Source organism: Netta rufina, assembly GCF_964035555.1.
Source record: "Netta rufina genome assembly, chromosome: 3".
NCBI classification, from domain to species: Eukaryota; Metazoa; Chordata; class Aves; order Anseriformes; family Anatidae; genus Netta; species Netta rufina.
The window spans coordinates 25,983,829-26,004,761 of NC_140125.1; the positions used below are offsets into that span (position 1 = coordinate 25,983,829).

Consider the following 20,933-nt stretch of genomic DNA (forward strand, 5'->3'; position numbering starts at 1 on the left):
AATGGTTTGGGCTGGAAGGGACCCTAAAGTCCATTTGTTTCCAGCCCCCTGCCATGGGCAGGGACACCTCCCACCAGACCAGGCTGCCCAAAGCCCCATCCAGCCTGGCCTTCAAAGACTTCCAGAGCCTAAGTCCCATGATAACAATTTCACATTCGTACAAGACAGGCTATTTCTACATCTGGCCTTGATGAGAGAGGTGTTGTGTTCTTTTCACAGGCTAAATTGCTTAACTCATTCATGATCGTTTGCTTTAACTTTTAAGGAGAGATGCCCTAAATCATCTGAAAATATCAAACATGGATTATTATTATTATTATTTTTTTTTTTTTGGCGAATACTTTCCAATCCAACTAATTCCCACAGCTTTCTGGAATAACGCAGCCTCAATTACTAACCCAAGGAAACCGGCAGCACAGGAGCATCCCACACGAACACAATCCGGAGCTGTTTGTGTGGTTTCTCCCCTCGCTCTTTTCCTCCCCTGGAAGTTATGACAACCGCTTTCGGAAGCGAGCGCTGCAGCAAGGGAGCAGCACACCTTAAAGCCTTATTTCCCTGCCATTAAAGTTCGGGGATTTTTTATTTATTTATGTATTTATTTATTTATTTTAAGGAATTCCCAACAAAGCCCACTCTCGGAGCGGAGCGGGGAGGCGTCGGGGCGCAGCCTCCACCCCGGGCAGCCAACAAGTGCTCGCAGCATCCCCCTGCCTTCCCCTCTGCCGCCTGAGCGCGGAGCCTCCCTGGAGCCCCGCCAGCCCCGGGGCCCGGCTGGGAAGCGCTCGGTGCAGAGAGGAGGGCCCGTTCATCCCGTTATTTTTTCATTTTTTTTTTTATTTTTTTTTTTACCCAGGGCATCCTCTGCAGGAGGAGGCGGAGGGGATGAAGGGGGCGCCGTGCCCGGGGGAGGGGAACGGAGGAGGAGGAGGAGGAGGAGGAGGGGAGCGCGTTATTGGCCTACTTACCGTCAATCGCCATGATCCCGGCGGTGGGCTGTGCCGTGCCGTGCCGTGCCGGGCCGTGCCGTGCCGTGCCGGGAGGAGAGGGGAGGGAGGGGGGGGACGGGCAGCGGAGCCGCTGCCGGCCGCGGCGCTGCCGGGCGGGAGCGCGGAGCGGGGCCGGGCCGGGGGCTCGTGGCTCCGCCCCGCTCCCGCCGCCGCCACCGCCCAACGGCCGTGCGCGTGCCCGCGCGGCGGCCGTTTAACCGGCGGGGCGCGCGCTCCCTCCCACCCGCCCCGCCCCGCCCCGCGCCCGGCCGAGAGGCGAGGCCCCGCCCAGCCGCCTCTGTGGCGGGGGCTGCGCGCCCGCTGCCCCTCACGGCTGTGCGGTTAAAGGGGGGGGGGTGAGGTTGGGTCCCTCCCACCATAAAGACGTGTGGTTTTTATTTTCAACCCGTTGGGATAAGCACGGTTTTCAAACGTTGTTGCCCCGGTGTCAACAGCTGGCGGCTCTGGAAGTCCCCAGCACCTCCTAAATTTTTGGGGAGAAAATGATAAAGGTCGCACCACTTCGCATATTTTTATCTTTATTATTATTATTATTATTTATTTATTATTATTATGATTTTCCCAGAGCTTTTGGTCAAACCAGACACCGAAACCATCGAAGCGTTAGTTTCAGTCGGTCTGCGGTTCCACAAGCACCTCCCCAACTCCCCTGTCAGGTGTGCAGAGCTCATCTGTGCAGCTAAAGAGTTGCACATCACAGTAAAAACGCTGGGAAAAAAAAATAAATAAAAAACAAACAAAGCTACTTTTGCCAAGTAAAGCCATTGAAAGACGGGAAATGTCAGAATTAAAATTACCCAAGTGGTCCTAAGCCACCGTACAACGCATTGCAATACAGTGCCACTGCACGATCGATCACAGACACTGCTCCCTCCTGTCACACCTCTGACTGACTCGGAGCACAAGGCAGATGGCATCTGAGAGTGAATCAGGACACAGTAGTGAACAAAGATGCCAGAAATCTCAGTTTTGGTAGCTTTTGTTCCCAACTTTAATATTCTGTAACCATAGTGTCCATTTTCCTCTAGTTTTGTTGGCATAAGACTGAACTAACACTGTTATGTGGAGCCATGTTCACAAGCACGCTATGTATCTTCAGAAGAGCCTGACACCTTCACATTTACAATGATCTTCCACAAACGCTTGAAGCACATTTAATGCTAGAAGGGATTAGAAGAAAATAGAAAGGGTTAATGGATCTGCAGTACTTTATGTAGTTGTTTCTTGAGGGAGCAGGTTGTTGTCTGGTGGAAACCTGGCTATGGAGGTCCTCTGTTGTGTCTTGCACACTGCCTTCACTTCCCCTTCCCACCTTTGGCTCCTGCCCCACTGCTTGCTCCTTCCTTTGTCACACTCCCTCCTGAACTTTATCTTTCCTCTCCTTCGCTGCTGCTTCTGAGCTCTGTTGCCTCCAGCACTCCCAGCCATCTCTAAAGGTCTGCAGATGTTGTCCCCCACGGGATACCTTGCTTCTGCGCCATGCTCCTCAGGCCCCAGGCTCCTCACACCCTACTAAAGAAGCAGCAAAGGGTATGCAGTCTTCGTGCTCCCTGGCCCTGCGGCATTTAACACAGGATGCTTGGAGCCAGAAGGAAGTCCTGCCAGGCTGTGAAGAGCTCCTACAAGTAACAGAGCAAACAGAAGGACTGTGTTATGGATATTATGAAAGACAGCAACCTGTATATAAAACACCTTTGCTGCGTAGGAAAGCTACTTGTACAATTGGAGCTGTAAGGGAAAAGAACACAGCTGTATACCTGAACAGTTTCTTTGGACATGAACTGACCAAGCAGGAAAATTTTCACAAGATCATGAGAAGAAGCCAATTTGGTACCAATATAATCCTTCTGTTAAATGATAAGTTGCTGTTCAAATCATGGAAACATTAATCTCCTCCAGCCTAACCGCCTTCAGAAATGTTTTGTCATATGGCAAAATCAATGCATTTTCTCAATTTCGTTCCTCACTGAAGTTAGAAAAAGCAACTACAGAGCTGAAAAGCAAAGTCAGGCTGAGCAAAATGGCCATCTCAGAAATCATGAGTCCCTAATGATAGACATTTGTCCAGATTAAAGCAACAGTAAAAAGGATTTTGAAAGAGAAAATGTCAGCAAAGCTTACGAGCAAATATAGTTCTTTGTCCCAGCACTGACATTTACCTCAGATCACCCCTATGATTTTCTATTCTTTCCTAGAAAGTGTTCCAGCCCTAAAATTTTCTGCACAATTTGTCTTGATCACCATCTTTCTGACAGCATTACTGTGTTCGGCACAGGAATGAGGACTCCTGTGGGATCAAGTATGTATGAGTTGTTAGCTATTCTTCTCAACTTTTTTTTTTTTTTTTTCTTTTAACCTTTTTTCTCCCTTTTAGGCAGTATCCCAGAACAAAGGATCTACCAGCCATGGATGTCAGCAGAATGTCCCAGGACACAAACTCCCACACATAAAGAATCTGAGATGCAGTTTGCAAGATGTTTAAAGGGTCATCTAAATTTTTTGAGACCCTCACAAGCTGTCACACTTAAGTGTGCAATTTGCAATCATGTTTGCAACTGACATCATGGAATACTTTTTTTTCATAAGGATATGTTTAAAATTTCTAAGCATATTCGTACATCATATACTTCTGCCCACCACCATAACAGCCTACATTTTTCAGCATTATCAGGAGGGACACCTCTTGGACAAACTATTAAAGATCAGCTGTTTTGGTTTTGCTCTCACGTTACAATTGCAACAGTGTAAGCTGTATCTTCATCCATTCGCCTCATAAAAGGAACACAGCTGATCAGTTCTGAATGTCAGAGGCTTTCTCCTAAATCCAGGGGCAGCTCTTTTTGATGAAGGCACTTAAACTACTTGTCTGCCTGCTGCACAGAAGGACAGCTGTGCACAGACAGCTCAAAGTGAAACCTTAAGTACCTGATAAATCAATAGAGACTACAAATGATTTGCAGGTTATCAATAGTTTCCTACCAAAAGGAAGAATATCATCTGTTGCAATGACACATTTGCCAACAGCAAGTTTACTACCATAATAAAACTAACTGATGCATATAGATAAAAGTTTTATCCCATAAGCCCCAAAGCTTTCAGCAAACAACCTACACAGGAGAATCTTCTCCCACTGCACAGATGTGAAGCCACTTTGGTGATTAAAATTGAAAGCTGCTGGAAAAATTTGGCATGAGGGCCATAGGAGAATAAACACATTAAAAATCATGAAGATCTCAGTTACTGCAAAAACAAGGACAGTAATATAATGTGTCTATATGAGATATAGCATAGTTTAGTCTACATAGGATAGTGACACAATTGCATGTTAAGACTAACTTATCAGTATCATTTACATACATTTGTGTTTGCTACATATAAATATTTGATTTTTCTGAGAACTCTAAAACTTTTTCTCAAAATCAGCAAATATTTATTATGAGAGATTACCTTGTAATTCTAAGTTATCTGATCCCTGCTATAAATGGATTATTTGCATATTTAAGGTAAGATCTTCACCAAACCTACCAGAGTTTTTTCTTCCACCTTGGCTATACTCATTATTGTATGAGTATATATGTATATATTTATATGTGTATAGATATGATTAGAGTCAATGCTTAATGAAGATATAGAATATATAAAAACTATAGCATATACGAATGAAAAACCTAACTAAAGGGTTAGAAGACCTAGGCCAGCAGTAACCAGAAAGGTTGAGGCTCTAGATTAGTACCCTCCTATTTAGGATGCCAGACAGATATGCTATCTATAACTGTCCTGACATGAACAAAATGAGCTCACAGTTAAATAAGTTAAATGCAGAAATACGATGGTTTCAATGAAATACCATTGGGAGTGATGAAATGAAGAGCATATGCAAGGTATTTTATTTAAAACAGAACAAAACGCCTTTTTGTTTCAAATCTTTTTACTTCTTATCATATTTAACTTAATATTGAAATTTAAATGAACCATCTTGATTTTATCAAAATAAACTCTTTCTGTAAGAGAACTCAACCTTTTGTTGAAATTTCACTTAGTGGGGTCTTCCAAGGGTACGTGTTTCTGTGTGCATACACGTGTGCATGCATTCGCTCATGTGTTCCTTTTGTCTGGTTGTCTTCCAATCTGGAATGAAAACAGATTTTGAAAGAATAGATGAAAACTCCCACAGAACCGAAACTGTTTTTTTGTTTTTGTTTTTGTGTTTTTTGTTGTTGTTGTTGTTGTTGTTGTTTTTGTTGGTTGGTTGTTTTGTTTGCTTTTGTTTACCTGTTTTTTTAAACCAGGAGCCTTAATAAAGTTCCCGTAGCTTGACGTACACTTCTAGGGTATTCTACCCTTGCAGATTATTTACAACAATGTAAAAATATGTCTTGCAGCAACAGCAAAACAGATGAGACAATCCCAAATGCTCTAACCCAGAATGTTGAAGTTAAAACCTGACCTCTGAGGTATCTTCAAAAGATAGCTCTCAAAGCTATACTTGCTCCAGTAACTGAAAAGATGGCTAAGAATTATAATACAGTGCTGTTGTCCTAATTGATTTGGGATATCAGTTTACATCTTTCCCTAAGAATTGCTGGCAGCAAATCTGTGTATGCTGCCAATCAGATTTGGATGTTAAGTCTATTCAGATTAGTTTCTCACACAAAGTGCTCTTTACTAGGACGTTAAATGCCTGACCTTTTAATATTAAGGTTTGCATTATCAGGCTGTTGGCACTAAGCAAACAATCTGTGACTCTCAGTCTTAGCTTCTCAGAGTTTTTGTGAAAAGGTTATGAAAGACAGCCTGGGCCCTCTGACAGAAATTGCCTGGCTACATCTGGTAAGAGAGATCTACCAGATACCCTCAAGTCTGCCATTGTTGGATGAGGATCATAAACCCGACTCCTGAAGCAAATTATCTGGCCAAATACCACTCAGCGTGTAACTTCATATTCATGAATAAATGATTGAGAAACTCAGAATATTTCCAGCAGCACCTTCCTGCTGCCAAGTACAGGACTCCATGAGGTCAGATTTTCAACTCAGATACAGTTGGAAAGGGTCTTGTGAGCTAAGACAAAGAGCAACCAAAGATTGTTGTTCAGTTTCATATTGCTAATCTGTGGGTAATATGTCTGCTACAGAAAAAATCTGAAAATGTAAATAAAAATGTGAATTTTGGTGCTTATTATTTTCGCTGATGTTCTATTAGCCACACAAGTTGCATGCAGATGTTAGGGCTGGATAAATTCAACAAGGACTCTTAATGGTACACTCAAAGAACTCAGGTGGCTCAGGTTACTGAAGTAAACGTCATTCCACTGTGCTGCACTGTTACGAAACAAAAGCATCGTGAAGGTACAGTTAGGACTGCTAAGTGCAATCCCAAAGAAAATGTGCTCATCAGTTAAAACATGACCTCTTACAAATGACAGAATTTATAAACTAAAACTGTGCCAAAAAATCCTGTGTCAAATTAATCCAAAACCCATGTGGACATGACATTTTTTTCCATGAGACAGGTTACCTGCAGATGTAGACTTTCACCACTTCCCTCCCTCCTCAGAGGGGTATCTTTAGCTCTTCCCATCACATCCTCTGCTATACCACCAGAGGTAACGTCACATGCTGCAATTATTCCAGAGCTTTGCATATGACATTTGGTCAGTCAAGAAGCTGCCAAACAAAAAGTATAAACAATGAACTGTCATAATTGATGACATTTCATCATTTCTCCTGGCTTTTTCTTCAATGGGGGCACTAATTTCATTTTCCCCTTCCTCTACATGGATGTTCATTTCCACAAAACTAGAAGGAACCTAATTATCTCTGGGATCTTGATGAACTTGATCAACCGTTTCAAAGCTGAGGTTCCCCTCAGCTTTGACAGGCAGAAGCATTTCACAAAGCAAGCATGTTGACAGAAGCCTCATTTGCTTGGAAAATCAGTCTAATCATTTCAAAGACCAGCAAGCAGCCTACACAATTCCTGCAAAATAGGAAAAAATGAGCCATTCAGCTACAGCAGCAAAATAGTATGTACAATTTAATATAAACGTTACATGAACAACAACAGAAAAATGTTGCTTTTTCAAAGAAAGGTATCACATGCAGATCTCTCAACATACAAGCAGATGGAAACGATGGTACTTTCTTACAGAACACTTCTGCGGGCTTCTAATTCGAGAAACCATGACACATGACAGTGATGTGAAAAGAGGCAGATACATGATATGAACAAGCAGCCATTCAGAAAATCATGTCTATTTTATGGAATAAATGTTCTTCCTCAAAAAGTGATCAAAGGTAATCCCGCAGAACAACACACTGGACCAGCACTGTCCCCTTAGCAACTGACAATGCTGTAGCCGCAGTCAGACCACTCGGGGTCTGTTCTTAGCAAGGAAGAGATGCAGGTTGGTATCCTCAGCCAGTTTAATTTCTGTCTAATTGCAGTGATTTAGCGGGCACGTGCTCCTGAGAGCTCAAAAGCCTGTGGGGTGCCTAGTGCTTTCCTTTTCCATTGGACTTAGATGCTAGGAGCAGCATTGCAAAATTGATTTTAAAAGTCATAAGGGTTCAACACGCTGCATCCAGATAATCTGATGCTTCTTTTACTGATAAAAGCTTTACTTTGCCTTTAATTATTTTGAATATTCCCAAGGTACACAGCAACATATGATCTACTCTGATTTCTGGACTTCGCAGAGCTGTTCTTAATGCGTTCTGAACATATGTTCTGTTCTTACTTTTAAAATAACTTCCAGAATATGTCATTAATTCTGATGGCACCACAAGTACTCTATTGTTGCATTAATAACACTACTGAATTTAAAGAAACATTTTTCTAAAAATGTATGCAACATGCAGAATTATTAAAATCATTGTTAAATGCAGGAAACCTATTTAAATAAATTTTATGACTAATATCTGTATTGTCTTATTAAAAGGTTATCTCTGATGAAAAAAACACATTATATGTAAACTGGAACTATAGTCCTGCTTTTTCTAAATATTACTTCTCTATAGGATCCTAGTAAGATTAAGAATTCTGCAGAAGAGCTCTAGAACTGAAGTCAGAGTATAATTAGTATGAAATACTCAGGCTTTATTTACATCTTTAAGGTAATTAATAAAAAATAAAAAACGAAAAAGTTCATTAAAACCATTCTGTATTTGTTAGCTTAAGCTTTACATTAGACATCTAAATGTTTTTCACAAAAAGATGTATCTTAATTTCTCTGCTTTTCTAAAAGCTTAAAGTAGATGTATTGAAGTAAAACAGTGTTTAATTTCAGATTCATTAAATGTCCATCTAGCGCTCACATCTTTTCCAAGAGAGACAAATAAGCAAATTCCTTTGGGAAAAAATGTAATGCAAAATTCAAATAAAATGGAAAAAATACTTACAAATGTATCATTTTTTTTTAAATGATGCTGAAAACAAGTTACTGTGTCATGCTGTTATTACAATATTGATAAAACTGTGAGGCAACAGCTGGAATAGTCCTTTCTAACTTTCTGCCTTCTTTGTCCCACTCCAGCATCAGGCTTCTGTTTCATTCTCTACAGCTATACACTACTCTCCACGCCTGGGACTCCTCTGCCAGCCTCAATCTACCCAATTTCTCTGCCTTTGCAGTTCTTGTCGGCTCCCAGAATTGCTCTGAGTCCAAGCCATGGCCCAAGTGAAAGCTGCATTCCCCATCACCATTTTCTTTGCCAATTCTTCCAAAGTCCTCATTGCTGGTTATCATCTGTTTGTTTCATTCCCTCTCCTCTGTGCACACTTCCCAGACTTGGAAGGTCATTCTTTGGCTCTGTGTTTCATTTGAACCCGCTCCCAAGCCTCAGCTTTGACATTCTTCCAACTGCAGAGTGTCTGACTCTCCGAAAGAGAAAAGTACTCTGCTGGAATTACATCATTGTAGTTTAAGATGGAATCTGGCGCTTCCTCTTTAAATTATTTAACAAGACACTTACCTGATTAACTACTTGTTGCATCATAGAATATTTCAGTTGAAGAGAAATCAAGACCCTTTGGTTAAATTTTCAGTAAGAGCTGCTTCAGCTTGCAATAACTGCAGACATTGAACGAAGCTTTTTCATTACTGCTAAATTTCATTTATTCCTTAGCACAGTGTAATTTAAATTATTATTTTTAATCTCAAAGCCTGTATTTGCTGTCATTAACATGGCAAATGACTAGCCAAACCACACAGATTACATTGTGTACATCTTAAATGATATGCAGGAACAGCTGGTTTTGTCAGCATTTCCTTACATTTTTCATTGGTTACAAAAGGTATAAATTTATTGGTATAAATGAGTCCATCCTGAAAAATGCCTTTGACTATCCAGAGTTTTGTGCCTGGAAAAGTTTAGATCTATTAAACAAAGAAAACATAGAAAACACAGTAGGAAAGACTTATATAGCAAATCATTTGAGAAAAATGGAATTATGTCTAGTCTACAAGAATGTCAATAAAAGATTATATCAGATGGGACAATGACGAGAATGGGTGCATCTCAGACTAACTGAACCTCAAATATAGATAGTAGCTGCATAAACAAATGTAGCAAAATTTGCACTTATTTTATGTTATGCCTACACTTTACTGTCTTCACTGTATTGATCTCCACAACACTACTCCAAGGTAAGGAAATATGTTCTTCTTTATTCTACAGAAAAATAACTATAATGAAGAAGCCACACCTACATTGCTCAATAAAAAAAGGACCAGGGACTATCCTGCAGCCATAGGGTCACTTGGTATAGCCTGGATGCATCCATCATGTATGGCCCTGCATTCTTTTTTGGCCTCATGCAGTACCTCTGTGGTCTAAATATATTATTATTGTATACATGCTTTTTCTTTTTCTCCCCCCCCCCCCCTTTTTTTTTTTCCTACACAGAATGCCTGAAATAGCATAAGAGCCACATGCAGTCTATAAAAATGTATATCTGTGGCATTTTTTGATGTGTAGGTAGATGTTGAATACCATTGGGCATGTTATGATGGTACGAGGAGGTGATTAAGTCATCTAGAAATTTGTTCAAAAACTATGTAGGGCACAGGGACCTGGTACAGGTTTTCCTGAGCCACCCAGTTGCAAAATTTTGCTGTGACAAATGGCTTACAAGCTTTTCATGAGGTTAAGGAGCAGGAGCAGGGAACTGTATCCCTTAATTAAACATACCGAGTAGTCTAGATGTACTATGGACACTTTGCCCAGCCATGAAAATCTAATGGAGTCAATTTTTCTCACACTGATTAAGTGCAGGACACATCCCTAGGATGTTAATGTACAGACTACAATCTGTCTTTCAGAATAGGGATAGCACAATGACACTGATGCCAGGCAATTCATAATGTAGAAGAAGACACCGTCAGAAAACAATTTGGCTTTGCTCATTCTCTCTATGGAAAGGTTGTTCCCATAAAATCTGAGGGAATTTATTGTCAAAGATATCTCATCCTCAGCACTATTTCTCATGGCTGAGTTCCATTGGGTTTATTTATTTATTTTTAAATGAAAAGTGCATTGACTCCAATCTTGTGCTCCGCTTTTCATTAAATGGTTTGAAATGGGAACAGGTACATGCTCATTTAGCTATTAAAATAAGTTGATAAGATCTATAATTCACAAAATGTGAATTACTATACAGACTGAATTAATGAGCTTATATGAATTCATAAATTATGTTAAATGAATTAATACACAAACTCCAAGAGGAGATAACACTCCGGGCTTGATGTTGCATGGAAACACTCTGCCACTCAACTGCATGTTAACATTGCTATCAGAAACAAACAAAGCTGGTGTATTCAGTCTAGCAGACCAGTGCCTTCATTTAATCCATCTGAATGAACAGTGCTACTAGATACTGCCATGGCACAGAGTACAGTTCTCATAGTTAAGGCAAATCTGCCCAAGTCTAGACAGCATTAAAGTGGAGCCTTTTTGCTACCACGACAGCACAGCAAACAGAGCTTGGAGCTTACATTCGTGAGTTACATGATATGATGGGTTTTAGACAACTGAATAGTCTCTCGATGAAAAGAAATAGTTTGTATCTAAGATGCATGATAAAAATACACTTCGGATGATTCAGGAGCGAATCACTTACACGTGTTACCAATCAAGCAACACACTATCAATGACTACCAACATATAGTTTCTCTGTTCCAGTCACTAATCTACTGAGTGTCTCTAGGTAATATTCACACTAAATGCATTCAGCTGCAGTTATTTGGTAAGGTACCAAGGAAAAAGAAAACATATTTGTTTCATACATTGTTTTTTGTAGCATCCTGTTAAGGAATAAAATCTTAACATGAACAGATCATAAGGAGTTTTATGGCAGAAAAGCTAAACCTAATGAATGCATTGGTTTTCCAAATCACATGTATACAACTGAAGTACAAGAAGTCAATGTTTTTTGTTTGTTTTGTAATTGTTGATTTGGGGTTTGATTTTTTTTTTTTTTTTTTTTTTTTGGGGGGGGGGGGGAAGGAAGGGGAGAGCTAATGCTGTTATGGCATAAAATTAGGGAATTTGTTAACTAGCTACCGTTTGCAATAGTCTCACAATAGAGGACAACTGGTCATAACAAAATCACAACATACCTTCCTACCATTCATAATTAACTTTTCCTTGGAACACGTTGTCCTGTTGCAAAAATAACAGCGCACTTGGTTTTGAGCCAGAGACTGTAATCACAAACGTATTTCTCACAGGCAGCAACTTAATTTACAAGAATCTAATTAAATAAATGAATAAATAAATGAAACTGAGAAAACGCAGCCATATAAGGAAGACCATTTTGATCTCCAGCACCAAACACAAGACCGGAGTCATAAGACTTGGTTTGCTCACAACTACCATTAACTTCCCGTATAACCACATGTAAGTCATAGGTTGTCTCTGTCTCAGTTACTTTGATCTGGCAATTAGCAACTTTTGGACATGGCTTATATCTCTAGGCTTCAAATGTGATCAATGGCTAAAGTGTGCAGCTTATACAGAAGAAGTTCCAGTTATTTCAATAAGTAGGAGATTCACATTTTCCACAGTTCAGGCTTTCAAAGTGAATTATACCTTGTCTACAGGTATTCATAAGGGAATTTTAGTAGAATTATATGCCCACATGATATGATTAAGATCAAAGGCAGTGGATATAATCCAGCTTTGTGCAAAATCAGATCCATGCTCTACAAATCCCACTCACAGGTTTTGCCACAAAATATACTTTTCTTCTAAAAGTCTGCATTTGCTTCAAGTCAACATATTACAACTGTATCATACCAGTCAGATCAGCAAAATTACCATTTAACCTTCAGAGTCAGTCAGCAGACATTTATATTTAAAGATAATTTACCACCATGTCCTAAATGAGACAGAGATATGCAATTGAACAGAAAGTATGCAATTATATGCTGATGTTCAGTACGCTGAGAATGGTTCTGAGTGACTCCACTGATAAATACATACAAGAAATACACTGAGCTATAACGAAGTTAAATGCCAACCCTTTAAAAGTTCCTACTTCTAGAAAGGAAGTTAGCAAACATTCGTCACCACCACCCGAGAATGACCATACATCCTTCTACCACTGACTCCCAACTCTACTACTTTCCTAGTTCAGTACAGGGACTTGTAACAAGCCAAAATCCAAATCCAACATATATTTGTAGTACCCTGTGGAAGCCACAGAAATCTACCATTTCCACAGATGTAACAGAATCTGGAATTTTGCTCTGAAAATGTTGGTGCATTTCATTAAATGTGTCCAAATTATCCTGAAGTAACCAAAGACACCAAAACATGTGGGAAATGGGTCTTCGTTTTCCTGATACATACTCATTTTCACTGGAGCCTTCTCTGATTCAGAGCACAGACAGAACAGAACTCTTAAATCACAATCAATCATAATTTTAAGGCAAGTCTTCTCTGTCCAACTCATATCCTTTATTTTAGAAACTGAGATGTGCACTATAACAAATGAGGAGCTGTAGGGAGAGAAAGAATAGTTTTCTCAATAAAGAACTGGGCAGGCACTGGAGAACTGTGTTTTATTGCCAGCTCTACCACACGTTGCTGATGCTATGCTAGACAAATCAACATTTTTAGACAGATATTCCTCATACAGCTGAAAGAGGAAAGAAAAACTAAAGCTCATGTTTTGTTTTAAAGTTATTTGTCAGAACAGCTTTTTGGGGATTATCTTTCCAATTTTTCTCAATTTCAAAAACAATTTTAAAAACCTCCTTGGAAAAGATTGATTTTTTGATGCTTTGGATAGGAAAGAGACAAGGAGAGAAAAAGAAAAACATGCTTCACTTTCATATGTGCGTAAATTAAGACCATAAAGGAAAAAAAAAAATTCAAAGGATCTGACTTCCAAGCTTTCAAAAGCATTATCCCATATGGCTTACATTTTGCCCAAAGAAATAGATTCTGCTAGCTAGGGACAGCGAGAGAACAACACTGGGGAAGCGTGTTCAGCAGCGTCTAAGCAGCCTCTGACCTGTGAAGCTGTGCTCCCACGCTGATCCACGGTGACAGTACAAAAGGGTGCGTAGGAAGCAAGAGTAGGCGTATGGCTGCTGAATCCATGCCAGTGCCATTCCTCTGGCAAAGTCCCCTCTCGGGGAAGTGGAGCTGTTGCAGAGGCTCGTGCACGCTGAGGGCTGCAGCTGCGTGCAGGCAGCACTTCCAGTTCTGCATGGCCTGGGGACAGGTCAGGGGCAACTTTACCACCCACATGGGGTGCCTCTGCTGGACTTTCCCATTTTTGCTTGGGATAGCAGACAGAATCAAGCTCCAAAACCAGGATCTATTAATAAGAATTAAAAGAAATAATCAATGCATTCTCTATAACACAACTTCAACACGCCCAAGTTCATCCACTGCTCTTTATGGCACTGCTGCCATCATGGGAACAGAAGGTGGCTCTGAGGAGTTACAGAGCAGTGGTTCAAAAAGGGACACAAAGGCATTTACAGAAGCTGCAGGGAAATAACATAACTTTTCTTTTACCACAATGCTTGCAGTTTCTGTTTTGACACTGCTAGCACAAGAATAAATACTGAGAAGAGAAATTTAATCTATATTCAAAGAAATGTGATTCTAAAAAGACAGATCAAATCATTTTTTTCAATACATTGCGACAGTGTTCTTGAAATGAAGGGCTGCTTTGTGTAAAAATAGGCATGGATTAGACCTATCTCCTGAATTTTATCCTAGGATCAGTATTTTACAGAAGCACTGAAACTGACGCATTTTTATCTAAAAAAAATAGAAAAAAGATTATGGGTTGTATTCACCTGATACTCAGCTCTCAGTAGAAGTAATTAATGCACATAACAAAACACTATGTCTTTAGATACTGCTGTCTTCAGATATTTCTTTTTTATCATCTCTTACATAGCCTTACAGAGCAAATTTCAAGGCCTGGCAAGCAGAGACAAACTGCTACTGTTGGAGCCCTTTACAGCTTGGGAAGACAAAGTTACCATCCGTATAACTTCCAAGCACTTGCGTGGGGAGTCCATTTGCAAATTAATTACATAATGCTTCATTTGACATCGGGTGTACGTGTATTTTTTTTAGACAGTGGTGCTCATTTAGAACCCAGCCCAAAGCATCTTGAACGGTTATTACAATTTTGAATCTTTAACAGAAGCAGGATGGAGTCATCACTTTAAAACTATATAAAATTCTAGAGAGCTTTAATTCTATATATACTCCATCTTGTATCCCTGAACATAAATCTGTTTTGCAAATGCAGAATGAATATGTCTTTATACAACACCCACCTTAGTTCACTGTTGCTAATAGAGAGACTATGTGGTTTAAAATACAAGAACAAAAAGCTCCTGTGTCTCTGGGTGGCCTGTCATGGAAATCCATAGGAGGAGTTCTCAAGAGATTTTAGGTGGAAAATTACAGTAACAATTATCAGCTTCCAACCTGCGTTCCCATGAATTGATGTGGTGACACATATTTGCATTTCTCTGATAGGAAATGGTAGGGCACGCTAATAGCTATTGAGTAGTTTAACAATTATTTAAATTCAGGTTAACCCTAATTACATTTTCTTTTAAATCCAGTGATTTTCCCCACCTTCAGTGAGAAGAACCACGTGGCAAGGCTTGTGTGCAAAGAATGGTTTCTCCAGCTTGTCTCCTGCCAGCTCCTGCTGGGAAAGCCCTGAGGAAGCCATGGTTTTTGATCTCCTGCCTCTTTCCCCAGCCCTAGGAAGCTGAGGGATCTGAAAGGATCAGTGCAGGTTCAGTCCCATAGAAACAGTAATTGAGCTTCGCTGATCCTTTTCAGCCTGGTAGCCCAGCTGCACCACTGAGCCATCCACCTGGCCCAACCAATACCGATAACGCAGGACCCAAACTCTACCATAAAAGCTGGGTGCAGGACAATCAGCGAGGCTGCTAGAGAGGATGGCAATCCTGATTCACACTGCTATCTTCATGGAAACTCTGATTTAAGCCTTCACCAGAGGGCTGCCCAGGCTGCACCACATCCCTGTGTACAGCAGACATCATCAGAAGCGTTATCTTCTCACTCCTAAACAGCATGAGGAAGCCAACAGGCACAGAAAACCTCTTTTGCAGAACAAAACTAAGGGGGATTTGCTCTTTGTACTCTCTGTGCTTCTTTCTGTTCAGCCAAAAAGACCAGATGATCTTGGAGGTCTTTTCCAACCTTAATGATTCTGTGATTCTAAGTAAAAACAAATTCCCTCCACATCCCAAAAGAGATTACATGATTCCCTAACATCTTCCAGAATGTCAACCCTGGATCTTCTTTACCCTCTAATTTGCTTATTACCAACAGATAGTGATTGAAACACACACACACAAGCCATCTCAATGATTTCAATGAGGGTTTTCTTTAGGAAACCTTGACACAGTATAATCAGAATCACAGCCATTGTTCATTCTCACCATTGACTAATTTAATTTAGCTTTTAACGTGTGACTAATTTTAATACTATGGGATAATAATTATGTTTGTGTTCTAATGATCAGTGTTAACCTAATTAGTGACCATGATAATTCCCAGGGAAAGCAATTACATTAGAATTAAGATTGTAAATATTTTCTTAATGGAAAACTTCCAGGAGAAGACTAATGTGCTCAAAGGCTACAGAAATAGGAAAATACATAGCATATGTAAAATGACTGGCATAATGAATTTGCAATTCCTAACTGCTGCACAAGATAAGAACGTGTGTAACGTGATGTTAGAAACTTATCCATACATAACAAGTCAGCCATGTAATACTTAAATCAAGGCATTTAAGCTTCAGCTCACCAGACATGGCAGAAAGCCTTTTCAAGAACCTCCTTATCTGCTTTCCAGACAGAAGAGCTGTTCTGTCCCAATGAAAACTGTTTTGGGGACAGGACCAATCCCCCCTTGCCTATTTGTCCTTCATTCCTGTCACTTTCCCACTGATAATCCCATTTCCTGGTGATCTGTCCTTGATGTTGGCATTTCCCCACTCACAATTCAGCACGGGAAACCCTTAGAGCATGGTGGAAGATGCAGTGAGTTGGCACTTGCAAGCCAGAGGGCTGCAGCATCATGCACAGCAAGTAACTCCAAAATTGCTGCTGGGCCCTGGAAAACACAAACCAGATGCAAACTGTATGGGTAGAATAGAGAATGCAGCTAAAGTCATCACAAGACAATGACTGGTATGCAAATAGAAGGACAATCTCCAAGAAAGCACCATCTGTTCCAGGAGACACATTTCCTTCCTGGCCTAATCAAAGGTCTGCTGTAAAGAGCTTGCTTATACGGCACCCACAGAAAAACTCTTCCAAGTCCTCCTTCTTTGCCAGAAAGTGGTGCTCTGCTATGTTATTCTGCACAGCCATCCTTGTAATTAAATGACACCAAATACCTGAATCATGACAGTTCCCCTGAGATGATACAGTTATTCATACCTGAATCTGACCCTCCTCTCATTCACTTTGGTTTAAAAAGCTTTCTTTTATGTCACTTGTTGCAAGCACTCTGCTAGATTTACATTATTTTGTAACACACTGCTCAGCATGATCCTCAGAGGCTACTTACCCTTCCCAGGTACTGGGATGATTCCAGTTAGAATATTGATTTAAGATAAAACCTTCATATTGGATTGGAAATGGATCTTTCACTTGACCAGATCGTGTTGTATTATGGAACCATGCACAGGTCTCCTCTGAAAACCCTTCCTTCCATGTGCTGCTCAGAGTCAATCTTCCCCAGACATGCAGAAATAATACCTGGAAACATCACTTCCAGCTTTTGTGGGGATTCAAAGTGAACAGGGCAAGCACTATTCTCTTGTCACCTTCCAGCTCTTGGATAAACAATTTATCTCAGTTTCCAGCTGTATGCAAAGAGTGCCAGAAACACATCAAGCCTGTATTACATCTTATCAATTATGTATTGTCTCCAAACACAATACAGTTCTTGAAGTCTAAGACACAAAATAGAAAAATAGAGAATGTGTTCCTGCTGAGCTACAACATAACATTTATGCATAAGATAAGGATTTTCACTCTGAAAAGTTCAGCTTTTCCCCTTTTTATCTTCTCCCATGGTTTCTAATCTAAGTTACATATTTAAAACAGAGACAACTAACCCACTGAAGAATTAGTGCAGGTGATATATAGAGGAGATGCTACCCCCAGTATGCTGTACATTTATCTTCTGCAAGAACTTGTAAGGAAATCAGTTTTCTAGCTTCCTACCTCTGTACTTTGGCTGTATTACATACACACTTGTGCCTGAGCTTCCCTCTGCTTGATAGTAACCACACCTGCATTTCAGTGTCATAGGTGTTGATACATGTGGATGCTGCAAAGGGTAGCCGTGTTCCTGCACATGCCATGAGCTGTTTGCTGCCTTGTATTTCACTCCACTACTTTCAATACCTCATCACAAGGTATCATTAATGGTAACACTAATGATAGAGCTGTCTCAGGCTGAAAAGATCATTAGTAAATGCTTTATAGAGAGCAAGAAATAAACAAGTCATACAATAGTCATTCAGTATTGATTTTTGGGGACTGATCTCCTAGAAGTCTGTATCAGTTTTCAATAACTTAAAGTATTCTGCAAAACACTGCAATTTCCACCGACCTATATTGCATTAATCTCCACCTACATGGAGTTTTTTTTTTTTTTTTTTTTTTTTTTCCTCCTTTCTATTTATCTTTATGTACTAATGGTTGAAATTCCATGTTTTGGAAATCTGTTTACCATAACATGGAAAGCCTGTTGTTTTTCAAACATGCGAAACACAAAAAGCTACAGGTATTGGGTAGGTAATTTATTCATGCAATAATGCAGTGTTTGCAGTCCTGGCTTTCAGAAAATCAAAAGGTTAGGTCATTAATAATTTCTGAAATTCATTACCATGATGAGAAATAATCTGAAGCCAAGTTTTTTGATTAACAGAGATTTGTTAAGTGGAAAGACATTGTTGCTACGTACTTAATTTTGAGGGTGTTGACATGAAATGTTTTAAGTACAATATATGACTGAATTAAAATTTCATTGTAGATAGCATGAATCCCTAGAACTCTGATCTGTCTTCTTCAATCACACTTGACAAGTTCTGTTTAGCTACAGAACAGTGCTTGTATCAAGCTCATGTATACATTTATTTATTTTTTATTTTTTAAAGAGAAAACCCACATCCCTCTGAACTCCTGTAAGAAAAAGTTTCATACTTGCAGACACTAAACTTAAGACTGCATTTAAGTTAGTAATGAACTTACAAATTTTCCTTGGAAAAATAACTACGGCATAGCAGTTTTGATATTATTTATCAATATGGAACATCTTTCACTTAATTTCCCACTGACATCAAAACTTCAATGTCTAGGTTTTAATGTGTTTAATTCAGCTTGAATGTCAAAAAATGGGTTAGTATCATGTGAATAAGTAAATGCACAAAGCAAAAATTGCCACATATAGGCAACATAGAGCAATACAGGCACAAAATACAACTGTGATGTGGAGGCCTGATTTACCATCTTGTGTTACCCTGCTTCCTGCTAGCAGTGAGGCAAAGAATGGAGACACATTCAGGAACATAGTGAGGATATTTTTGGGCCCCGCCAATCCACCCGCTTCTTTTGCTTTTTAAGACCTTTGGCAGCGAGAGTAATTTAAAACATCTCTAAATTATTCATGGGGACCAGACCTGTGCACAGCTGACAGACAACTGGGGAGCATTAAGTTTACCTTTGTGGGTTTTCCAGGGCTATCTGGGGGGTCTCTAGCAGGTCTGGGTCACCAGGACCATCCAGCTGTTCTTCTTCTAGACAAGTCCATGGCAAGGTCTGAGGAAGAGGATTTGCTTCCTACATAACCAGTTACAGAAATAGCTTTGTACTGCACAGATTAAAGCATCAGGAAATTTTATATTTCTCACTGGAGAAAAGTATTTGTCAATGCTGAAGAAAGGCAAGGTGAAGGCATTTTTAAATGCTTTTGTTCTTCCACCCAGAAAGAATGGCTTTTTAAAATTCATTTCACCATTATTTGGAGCAAACCCAAACAAACATAATTGTAGATATAAATTCACCTTTGAGTCAGCATCTCGTGTTTCAGCATGTCTAGTCACAGCATCTTTCAGAACAGTACATCACCCGTCTGCTTCATATACATCATTTACCTTTCCAGTAAATCAAAAGATAAATGCTGAACTCCAGAACACAACCTCAAAAATTCCTTGGCTTTTTTAGCAAATCGTATTGATACTTCTGGTCAAACCTATTTATGAGTGTGAGATGGCAAGATTTCCATACATAATTCAGACACAAAATTAATCGGAAATAAGAAAGATTGTCAAGTGGTGAGCACTTGCAGTAGCTAGACAGGAATATTCTAAGGTAATGGTGAAAAACAAATAAATGTAGATACAATAAAGAATAAACTCCTTTTAAATATTATTTGTATGAAGTAAGAGAGAGGTATAAAAGCATTGCAGGAGCTTCAGAAATTGTGCTTTTATTTCAAGAAATCGAATATTTTTTTGTTGTTGTTGTTATTTGTTCAGTTGTCCATGCCCTTCTTCCCCACCCCCATGAAACAATCTCAGGATGAGGTCTCCAATAGAACAGATTTACTTAAAACACATTAGATCAACCAGAAAAAAATGGAGGCTAGCCAGGACCGATAATGGATGTACAAGGTAACTGGTACCCTTGTGGGCCAGTTATTCAGTCTCATCTGCTGAGCTTTTTTTCAGATTAATTCCTCCAGGCTGAAGGAAGATAACTGACCAAGATTTCTAAATTTCATACAGTATATGATCAAGCCCCTTTCCTTTTATAACACTCAAATAGCAAACATTTATGCTTTTTAAGGCCTGTTGCCCACCATTTTACCTATGTGGACTATGACTGCATTACTGCACACCTTAAGCATCCCTCAAAACAAGTGAAGACATTCAATCCTAAATCACCTTCACATCCCACTAATATGGTGTCCCTTCAAACCATGTTCTTACAACAAGTCACAATGCAAAATTATGAAGTGAGGTTGCAGGGTCATTTGAATATACACAGCCCTTCCAGACCTTCAGAATCACAGCTTAAGGCCATAAGCATGCTTTTCCAACTGTATTCTTACTCAGCATCATCTGCTTTACATTCATAGCTTGTCCTCTTCACTATCTGCATCAAAGCACCCTGCTAAAAAACTGACCAATTCTGTTAATGCTTTATTGATAGAGAATGCTTCCTGCTTGGCATTTTCGTGTCTTCCAGAGGTCAGGAAGGAAGGAGAATTTGCTGTATTTCCAAACAATCCCTCTGATGACTGTTGGAAATGTTAGTAACTAGATTAAAAGTTATACCTGCCCTTGTGGAGGATTCTGAGTGTAATCGGATTTCTTCCTTCC

The 20,933-nt window shown here is 39.8% G+C and overlaps 1 protein-coding gene across 1 annotated transcript in view; it reads right to left on the reverse strand.

Annotated features, from left to right (window-relative positions):
* SYT14 (synaptotagmin 14) overlaps nucleotides 1–990 on the reverse strand; it is a gene marked incomplete at both ends in the record, with an annotated part of 80,290 nt that extends 79,300 nt beyond the window's left edge. Inside the window, one exon of the mRNA XM_084284208.1 lies at nucleotides 969–990. Within this exon, the coding sequence (XP_084140334.1) occupies nucleotides 969–981 (13 nt within the window). The remainder of the gene's footprint in view (nucleotides 1–968) is intronic.
* Between the last annotated feature and the right edge of the window lie 19,943 nt (nucleotides 991–20,933).